This window comes from Malaclemys terrapin, chromosome 5 (assembly GCF_027887155.1).
Source record: "Malaclemys terrapin pileata isolate rMalTer1 chromosome 5, rMalTer1.hap1, whole genome shotgun sequence".
NCBI classification, from domain to species: domain Eukaryota; kingdom Metazoa; phylum Chordata; order Testudines; family Emydidae; genus Malaclemys; species Malaclemys terrapin.
This window is the reverse complement of record NC_071509.1, coordinates 87308572-87328316: the sequence shown is the minus strand read 5'-3', so window position 1 is coordinate 87328316 and position 19745 is coordinate 87308572. Positions and strand designations below refer to the sequence as shown.

The window sequence follows — 19745 nt, the reverse complement described above, 5'->3', positions numbered from 1 at the left end:
CCTTTTAGGTAAGGAAATGAGAGACAGAGGTTCCATTATAATAATCTGAGCTAAGATTTTATCAGATCTCATATGATAATTAGGCCCACATCTGGTCAATGCTTGGATGGGCGATCACCAAAGAAAACCCTGATGCTGGAGGAGTTAGAAATTCAGTAGGTGGGACCATCCTTACAAACTATACTGAACCAATGCTCCAGCAGAGTGACAGTGGGAACTGTGTTTTAAACTGAGTCCTGACCATTAGACATCATATACCTCATAGTACTGTTTGGAAGAGTAGAGGTGTTCATCGCAGAATCCTGTCCAAATTCCAGTGTAGGGAACTACATTCTGCTTACCTAACTTCCTCTGTTTATTTGACCTGGAAAACTGAGCTTTCATTTCCCCTATTAAAAAAATCTGTGAATTGTTGCTGGAGCGGGATGGTGGTTGCATTCTATCACACAGGTGGTTGACTTAGACTGGTGGGTTAATTTTTCTCTGTAAATATGACATCCTACAATGCCTTGATTCTTTTGAAAATCATTACATATATGTAGATATAGATATAGATATATCTCATTATATGAGAATACAATTCATTATTTTCATTCAAAGCTGTGTGGGTAAAAAGCACTGGCAAAATGTGTTAAAGCTATTTTCTTATATTTTGAATGCACAATCATTTTGTTACAAACACCTATAAAAAGTGACATGTAGTAACTAGTGTAGATTGGCAAAAAGTAGTGATGTTTATGGATGCTAATTAGCATACTTGCATGTTAAAGTTTGGGAGATGGAAATAAATCACATTCAATTACAAGAGCAAAGTTTATCATGTTTTATAATCCTTAATATTTCTGAGAGTTACCATGTAAAAAGAAAAATGTCAGTGTCTGTCTGGTATACTCTTGATAGTCTGTTTTTCTAAAGCATGAGTAGGTTTTTTTCAATTAAAAAGTACAAATTAAAATGCTACACTTCATAGGATAATGTTTTTCTTAACAGCAGAATCAGATATTTGGAAATAGCACTTTCCATTGCTCCCTTACTTACAAAGTACAGAGGTCAAATTAAACTAAAGTGATTTTCATCTATTATCTATAAAACATGTATTTTGCTTTTCTGATATTTTCAGTGTCACATTAATAATATCTATATTGAAATGTAAGGGGTGAACTCTGTGGAAACCAGTTCACTTTAGCCTCAAAGGACAACAGTATTATTATTTAGCATTTAATTTATAGTTCTGTGGTTTTTGTTACCATTTATTAGAGAGATTTATGAGACTGTATGCATATATTTATGTAGGAAAAGTCCTATAAAATGTCTCAGACCTCTGAAGTGTATTCTTCACAGACCTTCAAAATGTATTCAAGTTTTAAAATGAACATTGCTGTAACAATCTTTATGCTTACAGTAAATATTTCTGGATAAAAAAATCGGTGTGTGACGTTGCACTCCATATGTTTTATGGAAATATGCTTATGAGTGTGAATATGATGTAACTGGAATATGCTTTATGCAAAAGGTCTCTTGTAAGGTATCATTACAAAGGTTATAACCTACTGAATATATTCCTCCTATTTGTATGCATGTATTATTCTTGTATCTGAAGCTAAAAATATGAACTATAACTCTGAGGTCCTATTGTAATTTTGCAAAGTGTGGGCCATTAATGGTGGTTTAGAATCTTGGTGGCTCCCATTGACTAGGACAATTGGTTGTAAATGGCTCTGTTTACTTGCAAGCCTTTCTGTGTTCGTGTGAGCCAGCCCAGAAAGAATGGAGGCTGGGGTTTCACAGGACATGTGAACATGTTGCCTGATACTGGAATCCATCTTAAACCTGGTACTTTTCCATTTAGAAGGAGGGGTGGGGACCCAGAGAGACAAAAGATACCCACTTTATGCCAAAGCTATAAAAGGGGGTGGAACAGAACAAAGGGGGGCCAGTCATGAGAAAACACTGAGTTTCTACCTAAGATGTCTGCTGAAACTAACAAGCACTGTGCCAGGGGAAAGGATTGGGCCCAGACTAGGAAGGAGTCTAGTCTTTGAAAGAAGCTTATTGGAACATCTCTGAGGGTGAGATTTTACTTGTAATCAGTTTCTTAATGTATTAGGCTTAGATGTGCGTGTTTTGTTTTGTTTTATTTTGCTTGGTGACTTACTTTGTTCTGTCTGTTATTACTTGAAACCACTTAAATCCTACTTTTTATTCTTAATAAAATTACTTTTGTTTATTATTGAACCCAGAGTAAGTGATTAATACCTGGGGGCGCAAACAGCTGTCCATATCTCTCTATCAATGTTAGAGAGGGTGGACAGTTTATGAGTTTACCCTGTATAAGCTTTATACAGAATAAAATGGATTTATTTGGGGTTTGGATCCCATTGGGAACTGGGTGTCTGGGTGCTGGAGATAGGTGACCTGCTGAGCAGTTTTTGGTTAAAGTCTGCAGCTTTTGGGGCATGGATGAGACCTGGGTCTGTGTTGCAGCAGGCTAGCGTGTCTGGGTTAACAAGGCAGGGTTCTGGAGTCCCAAGCTGGCAGGGAAAATGGGCTCAGAGGTAATCTCAGCATGTCAGGTGACAATCCCAAGGTGGTCTCTGTGACCGAACCCGTCATATTGTGTTAGATGTATTGTATGTGTATTGCATATATGCATCCTGATCAAAAATGTGCAGATGGAGTTAGAAATGTTGTATATTTTGCATAGCCTTAATAGAAACAAATCCTATTATCAGATGTTCTTACCCAGTTACACAGATTGCAGCCCTGAAGAGAACCAGTGGATAGAGTTATTGTTATGGCTAAGGCTCTCACTTTCACAGGACTGTCATAAAAACTGACCAAAGGACCTAGTGGAGCCTCCTTCTGAGTCTGAACCTGGGAGGCTTCGTTGTTAAAGAAAAAATAAATCTCAATTATTTGGACTCATAAACCTTTGTTTATTTAGATCTGAAAGAACTGGTTTTCTGAAATATATGATAGACTGAATCAATTTTTCCAAATAAAACTCAAAGGGTTCCCAACATTCTACTTTTACTACATTTTTCAGAAGGATAACCTCAATCTTCTATCCTCCTAGCTTCTATCTAGGTCAAGGGTTACAGCAGCCCTGAAAATGACCACGGAGAACTGTGGAAACCTATTGAAGTTTGTCTGCTAAGAATCATGAGGGGAATCTCCTGACAAGAAAATTTGACCAACTCAAACTAGAATAAAATTCTCCAAGCAGACTTCACTGTACTAAAGGAATCAGAGTTTTAGATTATTAGTGGGTTATTAGCTAAAATCAGTCTCCATGGATTTTAGTTTGTTTGATTACAAGAACAAGCACAGGGTGCACTTTTAAAAGGTGTCTTGTGTAGCTTTGAACGTGTCAAATACAGATTTTGAATATGACAAAAAATGTCCATGTTCAGTATACTTGTTTCACTGTTACGTTGGGTTATTGTTTTACTAGGAACAGTAAGCAGCGTTTCAAATGCTTTGTTTATACAGGCCTTTCAAGAGAGTTTAATAGTTATGCTTAATCACAGCTTAAACAAACCTAGTTGTGGCTGAAGCTGGTTAGGACCAAACTGTATTATAAACTAGATCTAAACCATGCTATAGTGCACCAACCAGGCTGGATCTTTTCTAATCATGTTAAAACCCAGTTGAGTCACAGCTGTTAGGCACTTTTGTTAAACTCAACTGAAGGCCCTGTGTAAAAGGGGTCAAAATCTGAGTGTACTGTTACAGAAATGGACAAAATGCTGGATATTAGTGTTAAAATTAGCATATATGTTTAGAGCCTCATCTTGCTGAATATCCTCAACTCCCACTCCCATTGACTTCAATGGGAGTTAAGGGTGCTCACAGGAGGTACACTGTAGGATAGATTATGTAATAGGTAAATATATTGGTTTTCCTTTATAATGCTACCATTCCTTTTGTATTTTATTTCAACAATGCAGGATAGTTAAGATAAAAACCTTCGTGACACATATTGAACCTGACACCAGTCATATAAGGACCTAATGTTGCTGGGCACTTGCACTGCAACTCTGTGCTCCTTTTAAAATTACAAGGTGAAACGCAAAAGTTTTTCTGCATGTTTTCTAATAAGGATCTTCTTGACTTCATCAAAAGAGCTTTTTCTCTGAGTGAGCTGGAATTCTCTGTAATGAAAAATAGCAAATTATATTACTGTAAATTTCATGTAGTGTAAGTTTGGGATTTTTCTTTCCAGACTCAACAGCTTGTTAATGGATTTGTTTCTGCCTCAGAAGTTTATACCCCTAAAGTGAAAGGAGATTAACTGATCAGCAATCAAAAATCAGTTCGATGCTAACAGCAAAAAAGTGTGAAATTATGTCTTTGTCAGTTTTGTGAGAAGGAAAAATATTGTTTTTGTACAGAGCAAAACAAAAAAGACATTCAAACAACTTGTGGAAAGTCAGAGTAAACTGTTCCCTTTGACATCACTGTGAATTTTGCGAGAGCAAGCATAGCAAATATGGGCCTGTTGACTGATGCTTTGCAGTTATGTTAAGAAAAGGAAAAATACCAGCTTTCCATGAATTACCAGAAAAGCTATGATAATCTTTGCAAGAATTAAAGTAAGGAATACTATGTTTAGCAACGCACTAGCAACAACAAGTAACAGATACTTGAGTTAGCAAAATATAAAGTAAAGTAAATAAAAGATATTTGATTATGTAGCTGGAAAGTTAGAAAAATACTAAAAATAAGATATGTCTGTGAAAAAAGGAAACAATATAAATGAAATTGTAAACAAGTTGCATATAAAAGTGTCAAGCTATAAGCAAATAACAGAACCAGACAGTATCAAAATCAGACTATTACTAGCTGCAAGGCATTCTCCAGATTGGGGTAACATATACCTTTCTGTTATGTGCTGAACAACAATTGCTTAATAAACTCAATCAAACTGACTTATCTTAATTATGAACTAAATTCAAACTTATAAAACATATTTATTATTATCAATTCTTATCAATTGATTATTATTAGGTAACAGGCCTATAGGAGTTTAGAATGGAGGCAAATACTGTACCATAGAGGTTCTTGAACTGGGGTCTGCAGAAATAGTTCATTGGTCTCCAAAACACCACTTGTGTCTTTAGCAAGCTCTGTTAAGAAAAATGTGAATTAATGCTTTAAACATATGACTCGAATTGTAGCATTTAAGCAAAGCTGAAGGCTGAGACAATTTAGTTATTCCAGTTAAAACATTCTCAGGCTAGGTCTACACTACCCGCCTGAATCGGCGGGTAGAAATCGATCTCTCGGGGATCGAATTATTGTGTCTCGTCGGGATGTGACAATCGATCCCCGAATCGACGCGCTTACTCCACCAGCAGAGGTAGGAGTAAGCGCCGTCGACGGGGAGCCGCGGAGGTCGATTTTGCCGCCATCCACACAGCGGGGTAAGTCGGCTCCGATACGTCGAATTCAGCTACGCTATTAGCGTAGCTGAATTTGCGTATCTTAAATCGACCCCCCCCGTAGTGAAGACCTGCCCTCAGATAGACCAGGCCTAAGGTATCAGCTCAGCTTCTTTTAGAAGCAGGCTGAGAAGAAGTAAGCCTAAGGGAATTTTAACTGGGTATAAGGGAGCCTAACTTCACTGCCTTACATATTACCTCTGAATTTGGCCTTAGAAGTCCTGATTCCCATAAGCAGCTGACAACACTGCATTGTAGGATGATGCCAATAAAGGGCCTGATACATCACCATGCAATGACATTTTTATGTTGGCATAGCAGCTCCACTGATTTCAATGGAATCACAATGTTGTAAAACTAGTAACAGAGTGGCTGCATGTGTATATATGTGGAAATATAGATATATAGACACATATTTACATGTATCTATTTATCTGACATACATGGATACCTACAAAAGTGGTGGAGATTCCCACATGAAAAATGATGGAATTTTGTGATAAATTGCATTTTTGTACACTTTTGCCTGCATTTGTTCACTAAGCTATTTCTACCACTCTAACATTCGAAACTTCTGAGAAGTTTCAAAATACCACCAAAAAACTCCAGAACAGCCTGTCACAAATATTTGTATTTCCCAACAGCGTATCCCTTTAAACTGGGAAATAGTCAACTCTGGACTAGTAACATATTCAAGGTCTTATACTGTATTTTGTGACCCATTAGGGCTAGAAATAGGAGTTCTATATTACTGGAAAGCTAGGAATCCCACTGACAAACATCCATTGTTTCTAGCCTTAGTTGGTCTTGAAATACTTGATATTTAAACTGTGATATTTTAAGTATGAAAAAAGCTATTTTAGAAACATCTAAAAATTATTAGAATTACAGCTATAACTTTCTTTTTTCTTGAAAGCCCAAACAGCCTATATGGTCAGTCCCCTGTACAGGTGGAGGGATAAGAAAGCTGGCACCAATACATTGTTAAAATTCCCTCTACAAATATTTTTCAAAAGTTTTTTTCCCCCCTGTAAAATATGTAACATATATGGAGACACTGATGGTGGGGGTTGGGCTGAATGTTTTACTGGCACATCTATGGGATTATCTTCTACACAACTCAGCCATGGCTTTCCCATTTACGAACAATGAGACTCTTGCCAATAAAACCATACCATCATGCATTCTCTCAGTCATTTTGTGTGTGTGTTTATAAATATGGACAGATAGATATACAGATGGACAGACATGCATTTGTGTGTATGTGCATATGTAATATATATAATATATAAGGCCCTTTGTTTTCAGATTTTACTGATTTTTACCTAAAATGTCCTGGGTTTTACAAAAGCTATTTGTTTTTTTACCTATTTTTACCTAATTTTGGACCACTTAAGTACCTGAAAATACTGATTATGTAAAGCAAATCCAATCCATTACATTAGGTAGATGTATTTATGTTAATAGTAAATTAGTCTAAGTGTATATGCAAGGCTGTCTGTTAAAGTAAGTCAATGCATTGGAAGATACACATACTGACATCCATGCACATGTGTGTATGTCAGCATTTGAGTTCTATAAAAAGGAAATGCCGGAACTCCCTGGATCAGATTTCCCATTCTGGAAGGAGTAATGGCGTCTTGGTAACCTGTTGCTTTTTTTGGTCCTTCCATCCCCCAATATTAATCCCACTATTTACCCAGAAAACTGTGAAGTTAATTGTTTGCACTGATTTTCATCCATTTTTAAATGCTTGTAATAACCCCAATAAATTCCCAGGAAATTGTAAACAAAATAAAAAACTGGAAAAGAGGGGCCTTGAATGTACGATAAGATGTTTCTGATGTATTATAATTGCTTCTTTATTGGCAATTATAATTACTGGGACAAATTTTCAGAAGCTAAGCTTCTAAGCTCTCGAATTTAGCTACTTCATTGTGTGTCTAAATGGGAACTCAGCTCTTTTGAAAATATTACCTATTATTTGTCTGGCACCATTAGTGTGCATGGAATTTTACAGACCCAGGGTGAAATTCCGGCCCCATTGAAGTCAATGGTAAAATCCAATTGACTTTAGTGAGGACAAGAGTTCACCCAAACTCTATGCACTCAGAAGTTTTTAATGAAAATGAAATGTATAACATCTATTTTTTAGACTGTATATTCTGCAGGGCAGGAAAGTTGGCATTTAATGATAACTAACTGACTAACTAATAATAAAATGAGAATTCTCAACAGCCCTACTGTCTGATGCAGGAATCCTCCCTACAAAAAAGAAGAAAAGACATTTTGGGGAACAGGAGAGCTATTTACAACAAATTCTATGCAAATGTTTTTATTTCAATGGACTTGTGTGTAGCTTATTATTTATTTTATATATTTATAAATGGAGATATCCCATCTCCTAGATCTGGAAGGGACCTTGAAAGGTCATTGAGTCCAACCCCCTGCCTTCACTAGCAGGACCAAGTCCTGATTTTGCCCCAGATCCCTAAGTGACCCCCTTAAGGATTGAACTCACAACCCTGGGTTTAGCAGGCCAATGCTCAAACCACTGAGCTATTCCTCCCTCCCCGCCCCAGGCTTCTGGCAGCTCTGCTTATAAGTAAAGAAGCAAACCAAACCAAACTCCAAATTAAACTAGCTAAAAGCAACACACAATATGGACTATATTGGAAAGGAAATAAATAGAAATAAATTAATTGTGGTAGCTTTTGCTATTAATTTACACGAAGTGCTTAAAATATTCAAGTTAGTATGTCAAATAAAAATTAACAATGGTGCTATTGTATTACCTACATACACACACACACACACATGCAAAACAACATATATACAATGTGTTGCTGTGTGTGTGTGTGTGTGTGTGTGTGTATATAAAACAGCAGATGTTCCTGTTGTTTCTATCTGAGTTCTTACCCCATTGCTGCATGTTATACTTACCAAAGAACTAATATAAGGAAGCATACTGCATTTTCATTATACATGTTTCCAACTGATACAACATATTCCATATAATTTGACTCAGTATTAGCAAATATGGCATTTTCTGTCAGCTATATATGTATTATAGGCTCTTCATTAAACTTTTTATAAAACTTACCCTTGATAGGCTATAGTATGTATATCGTCAAGTTGGCTTAAACCAAATGATGAGATATGATCCATTATTCTCATCTAAAAATTACTTGCCTTTTGAAAGTTCATGAAGCTGTTCTTAGTTATATGCTGCAGAATGTTGTGGTGAGGCAGAAATAAAAATACTATACCAAATAATACCACAATCAGCAAAGTACATGTGTCCTATACTTGCAAAAGATTTTCCAATTTTTTCCATTCCTATAAATGAAATTTAACCGAATGCTTTCTTTCTAAAAGCAGATTTGGCCTCCTATTTTAGCCATGTATTCTGAGTGGTATACTTAAAATAGAGGCAGTTGTACTTGGTGGTTTTATGAATATAAAGATGAATGAATTTGTATAATTTGGGCATGCAAAGCATTTTTATCAGGCACATTCTATTCAGGGTAAGCAGTAAACCGTATATAAGGGTTGTGTCAAAGTTTACTGAATAGGGCCCTTGGTAGCTAATGTAACGTTTCTCCAACAAATCAAAGGTATTGTTCTATGCTCACATGAATATACAGTAGCCATTACCTTAAATTTAAAACTCACTATGAGCAGCAAACACACTGTAGGGATATGAAGGCCATATTGTATCAGTAGAGTCTGCAGAGATTTTCCTCATATGGCTTTGCATTGCTGAAATATATGTTGCAGTTGAAAGCTAAAGGGATTACTTTTGAATAGTCATCACAAAGGTTGATTATATTCGTATATCATTTAGCTGGACCCTGCAGGCTATTATTCCATTAGCTATGCTGGCCCCGCACTGTCAAAAAGTTGATCATACAATGTAAAAATGCTATGCATTCTCTTAAGCTATGTGAAGTGACTGAGAACCATACAGCAGTCTGATAAGAGTAGTGTACCCTTATACTGAAGGTAAAGGGTATTTAAAATAAATACCTGTAAAATGGAGGATAACTTGTCATAGTTGAAATAAACACATAATTTAGTTTACCATTTTAAATTGGTGCTATGTAATTTTTACTAGGTTAATCATACCAGTGAAAGAATATACAGTTATGAAACTGGTTGAAGTGTATTGTTTTTAATCTTCAAAAATCATATAGCTGACTGGAGGAGTTGTACCACAAATCACTGGTTTTGATCTAAATATTTGCCCAAAATTGCATTTTTAGTGAAAAATGTTTGCTGATTAGGGTCTCTTTCTCTCTCGCACACACACACTTTCACTGTTTAACACAAAGGAGATTTTTATCTCTAGTTTCCATTTTGCAGATGCTTTAATTTTATTTTACACTAAAACCTGAACATCACATGAGACTGAAAGCATCTTACTGTTCTGCCATGCAGTGTAAGCATGGAGTGTCTCTAGATTCTAACATAGGCAAAAGCTTCCATGGGGGAAACAATACAAATGAGCCAGGTTAGTGAATCACAGTATTTATTAAGCGTAGGTATTTTTAAGAGCCACATACGATAGTGATGAATTCTGAACATTAGAGATATTACGTGGTGGGGTAAGCAAGAAGATGGGAATTTACCCAGCTGCATTTTAGAATAAGTTTGTGGCTGAATATTTATTTTAATACAGTCAATTGTAGACCTGCCTGTGCATATTTCAGGCTTGGTGAGCAGGCAGAAAAAGAGAAACAACGGAGTCAGCTCAGTTAACTTAAATTTCAGATCCTCCTAGGCCAATTTGTTAAAAGTAAAAATAAATAAATAAATAAATACAAGACCCTTAGGGATTCTGGCCTAGTTAGGAAGGAGACACCTCTACTTTCATTAGACAAAGTTGTTTAATTTAGATTGTAAAAATGCTTTATTTGGTTCTCTTTTGAGATTATGTATTATACGGGGCACTGAAGGAGTCTTTATGAGCACCGATGGGAGCCCTAAACAAATTACAGCAGGTATACTGAACAGGTAGGTTTATTTGATTAAAGGCTTAATAGTTTGGGGCAGGTTTATGAATTGGAAGCAGAACTTACTTTATGTTCTGTTAAATGTAGACACTCTTGAGACCACGAAAACTGTAAGGAAAGCACAATTTTTTTTTTATTAGGATGGGAAGGCCTAATGGGATACAAATTTGTCCCTACTTGATAACTTCCTTTCCTCGTTTATGCATATATCCAACAGCCATCTGATAAGTTTCTCTCTTTCATGGTTGGGGAAGACATCAGACTTTTGGGCAACCTTGAAATCTTTCCAGTCCGTAATTATCCTGAAAACTACACATTAGTGTAGCATATAGTGAGATGACACCTTCACAAAAGCCACCTGTTGAATACTTAACTCTGAACGGGCTCTTCCTTAATATAGGTTGGATTGTTGGCTACAGATAGACAAAGAAAGGAAATTATCAGGTAAAAACAAAAGAGAAAGGATGATAGGACGGTCACTAGTGATCTGTGCAAACATAAATGAACGTTAGTGACAAACAAGCGTTGGTCCTCAAAAACATTGATAGCTTTCTACAAGGTCCTCCTCATGGGGGAACTGGTCCTTCCATTAAAAAAAGATGCAGTTTACTGTTACTATCCTAATCTTCAACCTCCTCACACTTCACCCAAATTTTCTCCTAAAATTTGAATACAGCATCTTATCTGTGGCTAGAGTCTATTCCCCCCCCCAAGTTTGGGAGAAGTCAAGAAAGAAATTTTTCAGATGTGATGCTTTGAGAATTTCCTATTCTTTCATTATTTCAACATTTTCCAGCAGCACAAAGCAGTTTGAAAGTCGACTAAACCAGCTGGTTGGGATGGAGAATCCCAGGAGGCACAGAGCTGGCTTATTTTCACTCCAAGATTTTCAAAAATCACTAACAATTTCTGGGGTCAATTTTTGGGTGCCCCATGTGCGCGGTCTTCAAAGTCTCTGATTATCAGCAAGTGCTGAGTACCCATGTTCTGAAATTCAGGGCCCCTCTGAGGTGTCTCAAGATGAAGATCTCATTAGTCATCACTAAATCTTTTAACTTTTGTTGTTGCTGAATTGTACTTTATTACCATCCTGATTTTCAAATGTAGTGATAGATTGTCCTGATTCAACACAAATGTCCTTGATTTTAGCTTTTTAATCTAGTTCTCTGTGCAGTCTCTTTGATAGTTTCCTGTTCTGGAAAAATTATTCTATCGTTGTTTTGTAAAATGTGGCTCTGCAGTTTGCTAGCCTCTAAAGGCCTGCCTACTCTTCTATAGAATTATATGTACTTCTGCCTTTCAGCATCTCCAGTGACTACTTTGCCCAGTGGCTTCCAAACTGTTTGACATCTGGGTATTTGGAGGACACTATAAATTAGTGTGCTGCCTGGGAATTTGTCTTCCAAGATCTTAGCCAAAGGTATCTTCTGGGTACAGAAATCGAAGCCAGTGAAGCAAAGAAAAATTTAGCAATGCATCTGCTACAAAACAGGATGCCAGGGAGATGTTTTTGTAAGCTTTATATCTTTGAAGGAGTCTTACCATGAGTGCATCCATTCAGGCTAAGAGGGTATGGAAGAAGCAGAGAGAAGACAATGATTCTTTCAAAGCAAAGGCAGAATCCCTACAATTGAACTGTATCTGAGTTCTTTGGGGGCAAGAAAGTTATCCTCTGCAGTGACCCACCTTTTCCTCTAAGATTCATGAATAGATTTCCCCCCTTCTCTGTGGAAGATGGACTTACCACCTTCACAGCACTGAGCAGCTACTAGTTGTAGAAGTCTTGGCAGCAGGGAACAAATAGAACTGTGCTCCCAGGAACCTGAAGGGGAGTATAGGAGAACCTGCTTCAACTCTCCCAATGATGACAGCCTTCACTGCCTATTTGTTACATTTTCAAACAAGCACCTAGATTCACAGATTTCAAGGCCAGAAGGGACCATTTTGATAATCTAGTCTGACCTCTTGTATAACAGAGGCCTTAGAATTTCCCCCCAAATTATTCCTAAAGCATATATTTTAGAAAAACATGCAATCTGGATTTTAAAATTGCCAGTGGTAGTACAGGAGAACCCACCACAACCTTGGTAAATTGTTCCAATGGTTAATTACTCACATTGTTAAAAATATACACCTTATTTCCAGTCTGGACTTGTCTAGCTTCAACTTCCAGCCATTGGATCATGTTATACCTTTCTCTGATAGATTGATGAGCCTGTTATTAAATATTTGTTCCCCCCGTAGATGCTTACTCACTGTAATCAAGTCATCCCTTAATCTTCTCTTTGTTAAGCTAAACAGATTGAGCTGTTTCTTCCATGCTGTCCCTTATGTATGGGAGGAGCTTTCTGTAAACATCTGCAACCTCTCTCATTATCCTCCTTCAAATCCCTCCTTAAAACTCTCCTTTGCCTTAAAGCCTACAAAACACTTAACAACAGTTAGGCAGCTAGTGGAGTGAGACCACAGCTTATCAGGCACACTGGTACTGTCTCATTGTTTCCTTATGCTTCCTCTGCCTCCATCTATCCATTATCTCTTGTCTTACACTTAGATTGTAAATTTCACGTGGCAGACTGTCGTTTTGTTCTGTCTCTGTACAGTGCCTAGCACAATGGAGTCTTGGTCTGGTTCTATGGTCACACACACACACACACACACACACTAATGATACATGCTGGACTCCAAGAACCATGTTTGTGGCCAGTCCCTGCATCCTCCACCACCCAGACAGACCAATAGGTAAGAAACCTCTACATGGGCAAGTTTGCGGAGATTTCCACCTGAAAGATTCCCCTGGCTGATTTTCCGACCAGACAGTGAAATTAGACCCAATGCTCTTAATTAGACCTGACATTGCAGCATCTACTTTTAAAAAGATAGGTAAGTCCTTAGTTTAGTCTACTGGTACAGCATAGAAGTTTTGGGTTTATCTATTTAGGCTTTGGGATTTAATGGGTCTATTCTTCCACATCAGGGTGGAGGTACATTGGTGGGACAGTGTGAGAAAGCTTACATTGTCGCAGCCCATTTTTTCCCCTCTTTCTGTGGATAAAGAGAGGACTCCAGCCTTCCAACCAGCCAATCTAGATCTTTTTATGAGAAACAGATTCACATGAAAAAGATTACACTGAAAAAATGGAAAAGGATGTTCTGTTTATTAGCAGTCAGCATGTGGTTTGTGAGTTACTGTAGAAAGTTACAGTACTTTAGAGATTTTTAAGAACATGTAAGCAAGCAATAGAATTTAAAAATGAACACTTTGCCAAAAATGTCCTCAACTGGTGTAAAATAGTGCAGCTGGACTGAAAGAAATGGAACTACATCAGCTGAGGATCTGGCCTTCCATTTGTTAAATTGTATCAAAAGAATTATTAGCTATTTAAAATGTATTATTCTAAAAATTAACATGTTCTTTGGATTATGCCATACAAATCATATTGTTTGCTCTAGAAACCTCCAGCAGGTGACTAAACATATTTATTTAATTTAAAATCAATGCCCACCCCTCACCACCATTCTCATACTATGCTAAGGACAGCAGTATAGGAACTCATATAAAACAGTCTTAATGCGACAGATGTCTGATCAGCCTGGCTGAGGAAAGAAAACCCCTGCAGTCCCGAGAGGAAGGGACTGGCTGCGCTGGGGCCTTCCTCCCAGCCAGAAGTCACACAAAAATTGTTCCTGGGTGGACAGGAAATTAGTGGAAGGAGGAGAGACTTCTCCAACTCTACTTACTACCAGTGACTAGTGGAGGCAGGAAGGGCCTCTTGCCTGACTTGATTGCCTCCCTTTGGTGTATGTGAAACCTTCAGGGCACACAGCAGCCATTCTGCTGCAGTTGCTGCCCCAGCCTCCCTGTCCAATATTAGTTTGAACTTTATTTCCAAAAAACTGTATGTCTGACAGGTCACCAGTTTTGAGGATCAGGAAGGGATTTCTCCCTTGGGGCAATACTGGCAGAGTGTATCAGGACAAGATTAAGAGGATTCTGGTGAGTTTTTTCACCTTTCTTGCAGTATCCTAGAGGCCTGGTTTTAGGTTAATAAAGAGTAAGGACGGGAGTTGTGAGTGAGTTTGTAATTTCCTTGCAACTTGTACCAGTGAGGGCAAAAGCCTCACAGGGGCAAATTCCAGAGGTAAACATGAGACCCAGGAGACAATTCATGAACTTTATTTGCCTGAATTTGCTTGAAGAAGGAAGGAAAACCTTAAGTCTTGAAGACCAAAGTATCCCTCTTGTGTATCCTCCCTCCTCCTTACAGGAAGAGGGCTAGTGGATTCAGAGGTGGGTTGAACTCTAGGGATTAGTTGAAGGGGACCAACTCTGAATATTTGTTATGCGCTATTGAGGGAATATTGGACTCAAAGAAAAGCATGTTGTTTTTTGGGGGTAACCCCCTTTAAAGTTAATATAGTTGCATTTTGAACTGGGCAAGAACTGGAGCTTCTAGCCCTTGAAAATTCTCGTTTATGAAAAAAAAATGTGTTAGATTCAGAACAAAATGCTGGAAATGCAAAGTTTCCTGTGGAATGTAAACTTTCAAAAATCCTGCTTCTACCGCCTCTGTCTCCCGGGTAAGTTGCTGAGGAGCCTAGGATCCCAGGGTCCCTGGGTACATGAGCTGGTATGGGGCTGGATAGCTTGGGCTGTGGAGGAATGGCAGAGGTAGGTGTGAGCTGGCAAGAAACTAGGCAGGTTGCTGTTGGAACTTTGACTTCTGTCAAAATTTTGTCATAATTGACATGTTCCTACGGAAGGTTTAGATTTTCATGAATTGGCATTTTCTGATGGAAAAATGGTCTGTTGGAAAATTTCTGATCAGCCATAGTTGCAGCTTTCTGCTTTAAAATCTATCCTGTGTCTGTTTCATTCTTCATCATGTCCTGATCAAACCATAATCTAACCCCATCCTGAAACTCACAAGGCAAACTAAAGTTTAATTAAAGCTTCTTTCAAACATGTCTGCTCCTGCTTTGAGGTTTGAGTGTCTCCTAGTCAGACTTCTTACAGCAGAAGTATGGATGTTTCACAGAGACAAATCTTGAAACTTGCCAGTCTCCCAATTGCAAAGTCCCATTCTGATCCCTGATCTGCAAACACATTTATTAAAAATAAAACTAGCAATCTTACTTCCATTTCTTCTAGGTCCAGTTTAGATTTTACCCAATGCCAGATTAGGCACCAATTAACACAAATATTTCAGAAGCTGTACAACACTGAAGAATTAAAATTCTAGCCTCTGACAGTCCTCTTCCCAAGCTGAGTGATGTTCCCTTGTGCTAAACCCTGTGGACTGCTGTAGTGCAAGGCCAGGCTAATGTACTCAGTAATATCAACAGCAGTATCTCTTACATGCATCTTAAGCAATCACGTAAACTCAGTATGCACAAAAGGAGCAAGGTGGGTCACTAGCAGCCCTGCCTAGCAGACAGAAGTGAGTTAGCAAGCTTGGAAAGGTTTATCTGCCTGACTCCAACTCTCTCTGGTGAACTGCTTGCTGTGTCTCTATCTAATTCTTAATCTTTGCTTCTCTATTTAATTTCTGGCTGCTTTGGAGACCAGTTGTAATGTAGCAGCTAAAAAAAATATCCACATGTACTCATGAGCCTCCCTGAAGACCACTAACTTGACATGTAGGCCATGACAGCTGAGCTTGGACTAGTAAGAAACCTAATCCAGGGTTTCCATCATGTCAGCTGTTGCCTTTATTTCATTACAGTTCGGCTCAGCCCCTAATGGATTCAGCTTCATAAAGTCAGAAAAAGAGGAAAAGAAAGCAATTTATTCATGTTTCACTAGAGCTCACTGAAGACATGAAATTTCTCTAAAAATGCAAATCATTTTGTGCCACACAAGTGAGACTGGGCAGCTAAAGCTCTTAGAGGACAGCTCTTTCCCAGGGCTAATGTTTTTATACCCAGTGATTGAATAAATCGATTCCTTTATTATAACATCTCCTTCACTCTTTTTCCCCCTAGAAGAATGTAACCAAGGGTAATAAAGCACCATTTTTTACCATTAAGACAATTGATTATGCTTGTTAATTTTGTTTTTAATCCCAGACATATCAAAATAAACACCATAAACACATGTAGCAGAAATCAATATAGATCTATTCAGCTCAGGTTGATCAAAGGAAGGATTTAGTAAGAATCCAAGATATAAAATGCTAATGTACAAACTAAGCCTTTACTTATGTAATACGCCTTTATACACCCTCACTATAAACCTGAAAAAACTATTTCAGAAGAGCAGAAATAGTATACTTGTGCTGCATCAAAAATGACCCCGTAAGACCCCTTTTACTGAGATAGTCAAGGTATTTAATGTGAACATATGTTTTTAAAAGATTTCTTGTCTTACGTCCAGTCATTCTTGTTAATTCATGGGACAGCATACTGCTGATGGGCTTTTTTATGTTATATGAAGCAAAAATTACATTTAACAAGTGTGAGGCTGGTCATAAAAAATAAATAAAACTATACTCTTAAAAGCCAGGAAATCACAAAGTGAGGCTATCAGTCATCCTTACAGAGCAAGGTGAGGACAATGTGAAATAAAATATACACATCTACACACAGACATTCCTAAAATGCCACTCATAATAGGTCTTGGCCATTACTTCACATACTCTGTGGATACCCTTTAGCAACACAATCTTTCTTGCCTAAGGGGAAGCCTCACTTTTGCTTCGATGAGATTTTTTGCCATTGACCTCTATTTTCACAATAATGAAATTAGATAGTTTGAAGTTATTTTTAAGTTTCTGTGGTTTTTGGAGGCGTGGGAAGCAAGGGGCAATTTTAATTTTTTGGTGTTTTAATTGCAATGAGATGACTAGCGCAGAGCAGCAAGAGGAGTTCTGATAGCACTGGTGGAGATACAGCACAGTGACTCAGTCCATCTATTTTAAAATATCAGATCATCTTAGAGAGACAGGGCCTGAATTAGGTGATTGAAACTGTAGTCCATTAGTCACACGACTGGTAAATAGTGACTTTTAGGGTCAGATTCTGCTCCTGGTTACATCTGTGGCAATCTGGATTAATTCCATTGATTTTAATGGAGTTGTTCAAATTGACAAGGGTGTAACAACTGATTTTGTTCTATAACACTGGTCTACAATTTTTGAGAAGTCATCTGCTTCAGAGATAAAATGTGCTATTTATTATGTATTTTGATGTGCTGAATTCAAATATGACAATTAAAACAACTGATTGGCTACTGTTTCTAAGATATTTAAGTTTTTACATTTTATGTCTATGTATATTGTGTAGATAGTTGAATTTTAATCATAAATTGTAAACCTAGGTCTTTTCATGTGTTTATGGTTGCTTTACATGATAATATTTATTTCACCTGTCCTGTTTATGTAACACTTTAAAAATCAGCAAAAGGGTTATATAAATAAAATTTATTATGAAACAAAAGGCAAAAAACTATTCTGTACATAGTTGAGTCCTATTCAGTGTCTACTCGGCGCTTCTTGGCTTGTCTCTTGTATTCATTAAATGGAGCATCTCTTGTCACTGTCCAGCAATAGCCTGCAAGCATTGATGGGCTCCATTTGCCTTGATAGCGTTTCTCCATTGTTGCAATGTCCTGGTGAAATTGCTCGCCGTGCTCGTCGCTCACTGCTCCGCAGTTTGGTGGAAAAAAAATCTAGATGAGAGTGCAAAAAATGTATCTTTAGTGACATGTTGTAACCAAGGCTTTTCTATGCCTTGAGGAGGTTTTCCACCAACAACCTGTAGTTGTCTGCCTTGTTGTTTCCGAGAAAATTTATTGCCACTAACTGGAAGGCTTTCCATGCCGTCTTTTCCTTGCCACACAGTGCATGGTCAAATGCATCATCTCGAAGAAGTTCACGAATCTGAGGACCAACAAAGACGCCTTCCTTTATCTTAGCTTGACTTAACCTTGGAAATTTTCCACGGAGGTACTTGAAAGCTGCTTGGATTTTGTCAATGGTCTTGACAAAGTTCTTCGTCAGACCCAGCTTGATGTATAAGGATGGTAACAAAATCTTCCTTGATTCAACAAGTGGTGGATGCTGAACACTTTTCCTCCCAGGCTCCAATGACTGTCGGAGTGGCCAATCTTTCTTGCTGTAGTGGGAATCTCTTGCACGACTATCCCATTCGCAGAGAAAACAGCAGTACTTTGTGTATCCACTCTGCAGACCAAGCAAGAAAGCAACAACCTTCAAATCGCCACAAAGCTGCCACTGATGTTGGTCATAGTTTATGCACCTCAAAAGTTGTTTCATGTTGTCATAGGTTTCCTTCATATGGACTGCATGACCAACTGGAATTGACGGCAAAACATTGCCATTATGCAGTAAAACAGATTTAAGACTCGTCTTCGATGAATCAATGAACAGTCTCCACTCATCTGGATCGTGAACGATGTTGAGGGCTGCCATCACACCATCGATGTTGTTGCAGGCTACAAGATCACCTTCCATGAAGAAGAATGGGACAAGATCCTTTTAACGGTCATGGAACATGGAAACCCGAACATCACCTGCCAGGAGATTCCACTGCTGTAGTCTGGAGCCCAACAGCTCTGCCTTACTCTTGGGTAGTTCCAAATCCCTGACAAGGTCAGATGTTATGAGGTGTGGTTCAGAGGAGGAGGATGGGAGAAAATGTGGGTCCTGTGACATTGATGGTTCAGGACCAGAAGTTTCATCCTCTTCCTCGTCTGACTCAAGTGAGAATGATTCTGGTGCATCAGGAACCGGCAGTCCTTCTCCGTGGGGTACTGGGCGTATAGCTGATGGAATGTTTGGATAATGCACAGTCCACTTTTTCTTCTTTGACACACCTTTCCCAACTGGAGGCACCATCCAGAAGTAACAATTGCTGGTATGATCTGTTGGCTCTCTCCAAATCATTGGCACTGCAAAAGGCATAGATTTCCTTTTCCTGTTCAACCACTGGTGAAGATTTGTTGCACAAGTGTTGCAGCATATGTGTGGGGCCCACCTCTTGTCCTGATCTCCAATTTTGCAGCCAAAATAAAGGTGATAGGCTTTCTTAACCATAGTGGTTATACTGCACTTTTGTGATGCAAAAGTCACTTCACCACAAACATAGCAGAAGTTATCTGCACTATTTACACAAGTACGAGGCATCTCTGTTCACTTTGGCTAACAGAAATGTGTCCCTTTGCAAAATCAAACACTGACAAATGAGAGCACGACACCGTATGATTTCTAGAGCTGATATAGGGCAATTTGTTCAGCAGAGTGATGCAAGCTTCGTTATGATTGCA

General features: G+C 38.2%; 1 protein-coding gene across 3 annotated transcripts in view; it reads right to left on the bottom strand.

Annotated features, from left to right (window-relative positions):
- Positions 1–2804: 2804 nt before the first annotated feature.
- Positions 2805–19745, bottom strand: part of TTC29 (tetratricopeptide repeat domain 29) — a 217945-nt gene continuing 201004 nt past the window's right edge. For 2 of the 3 annotated variants that reach the window (XM_054030168.1, XM_054030170.1), the window contains 2 exons: positions 5054–5129; positions 2805–4154 (listed from right to left, as the gene is read on the bottom strand). In XM_054030168.1, the coding sequence (XP_053886143.1) occupies position 4154; positions 5054–5129 (77 nt within the window). In that variant the 3' untranslated portion in view covers positions 2805–4153. Of the gene's footprint in view, positions 4155–5053; positions 5130–10525; positions 10568–19745 lie in introns of those variants that run through there. The other variant, XM_054030169.1, reaches the window with a different exon arrangement.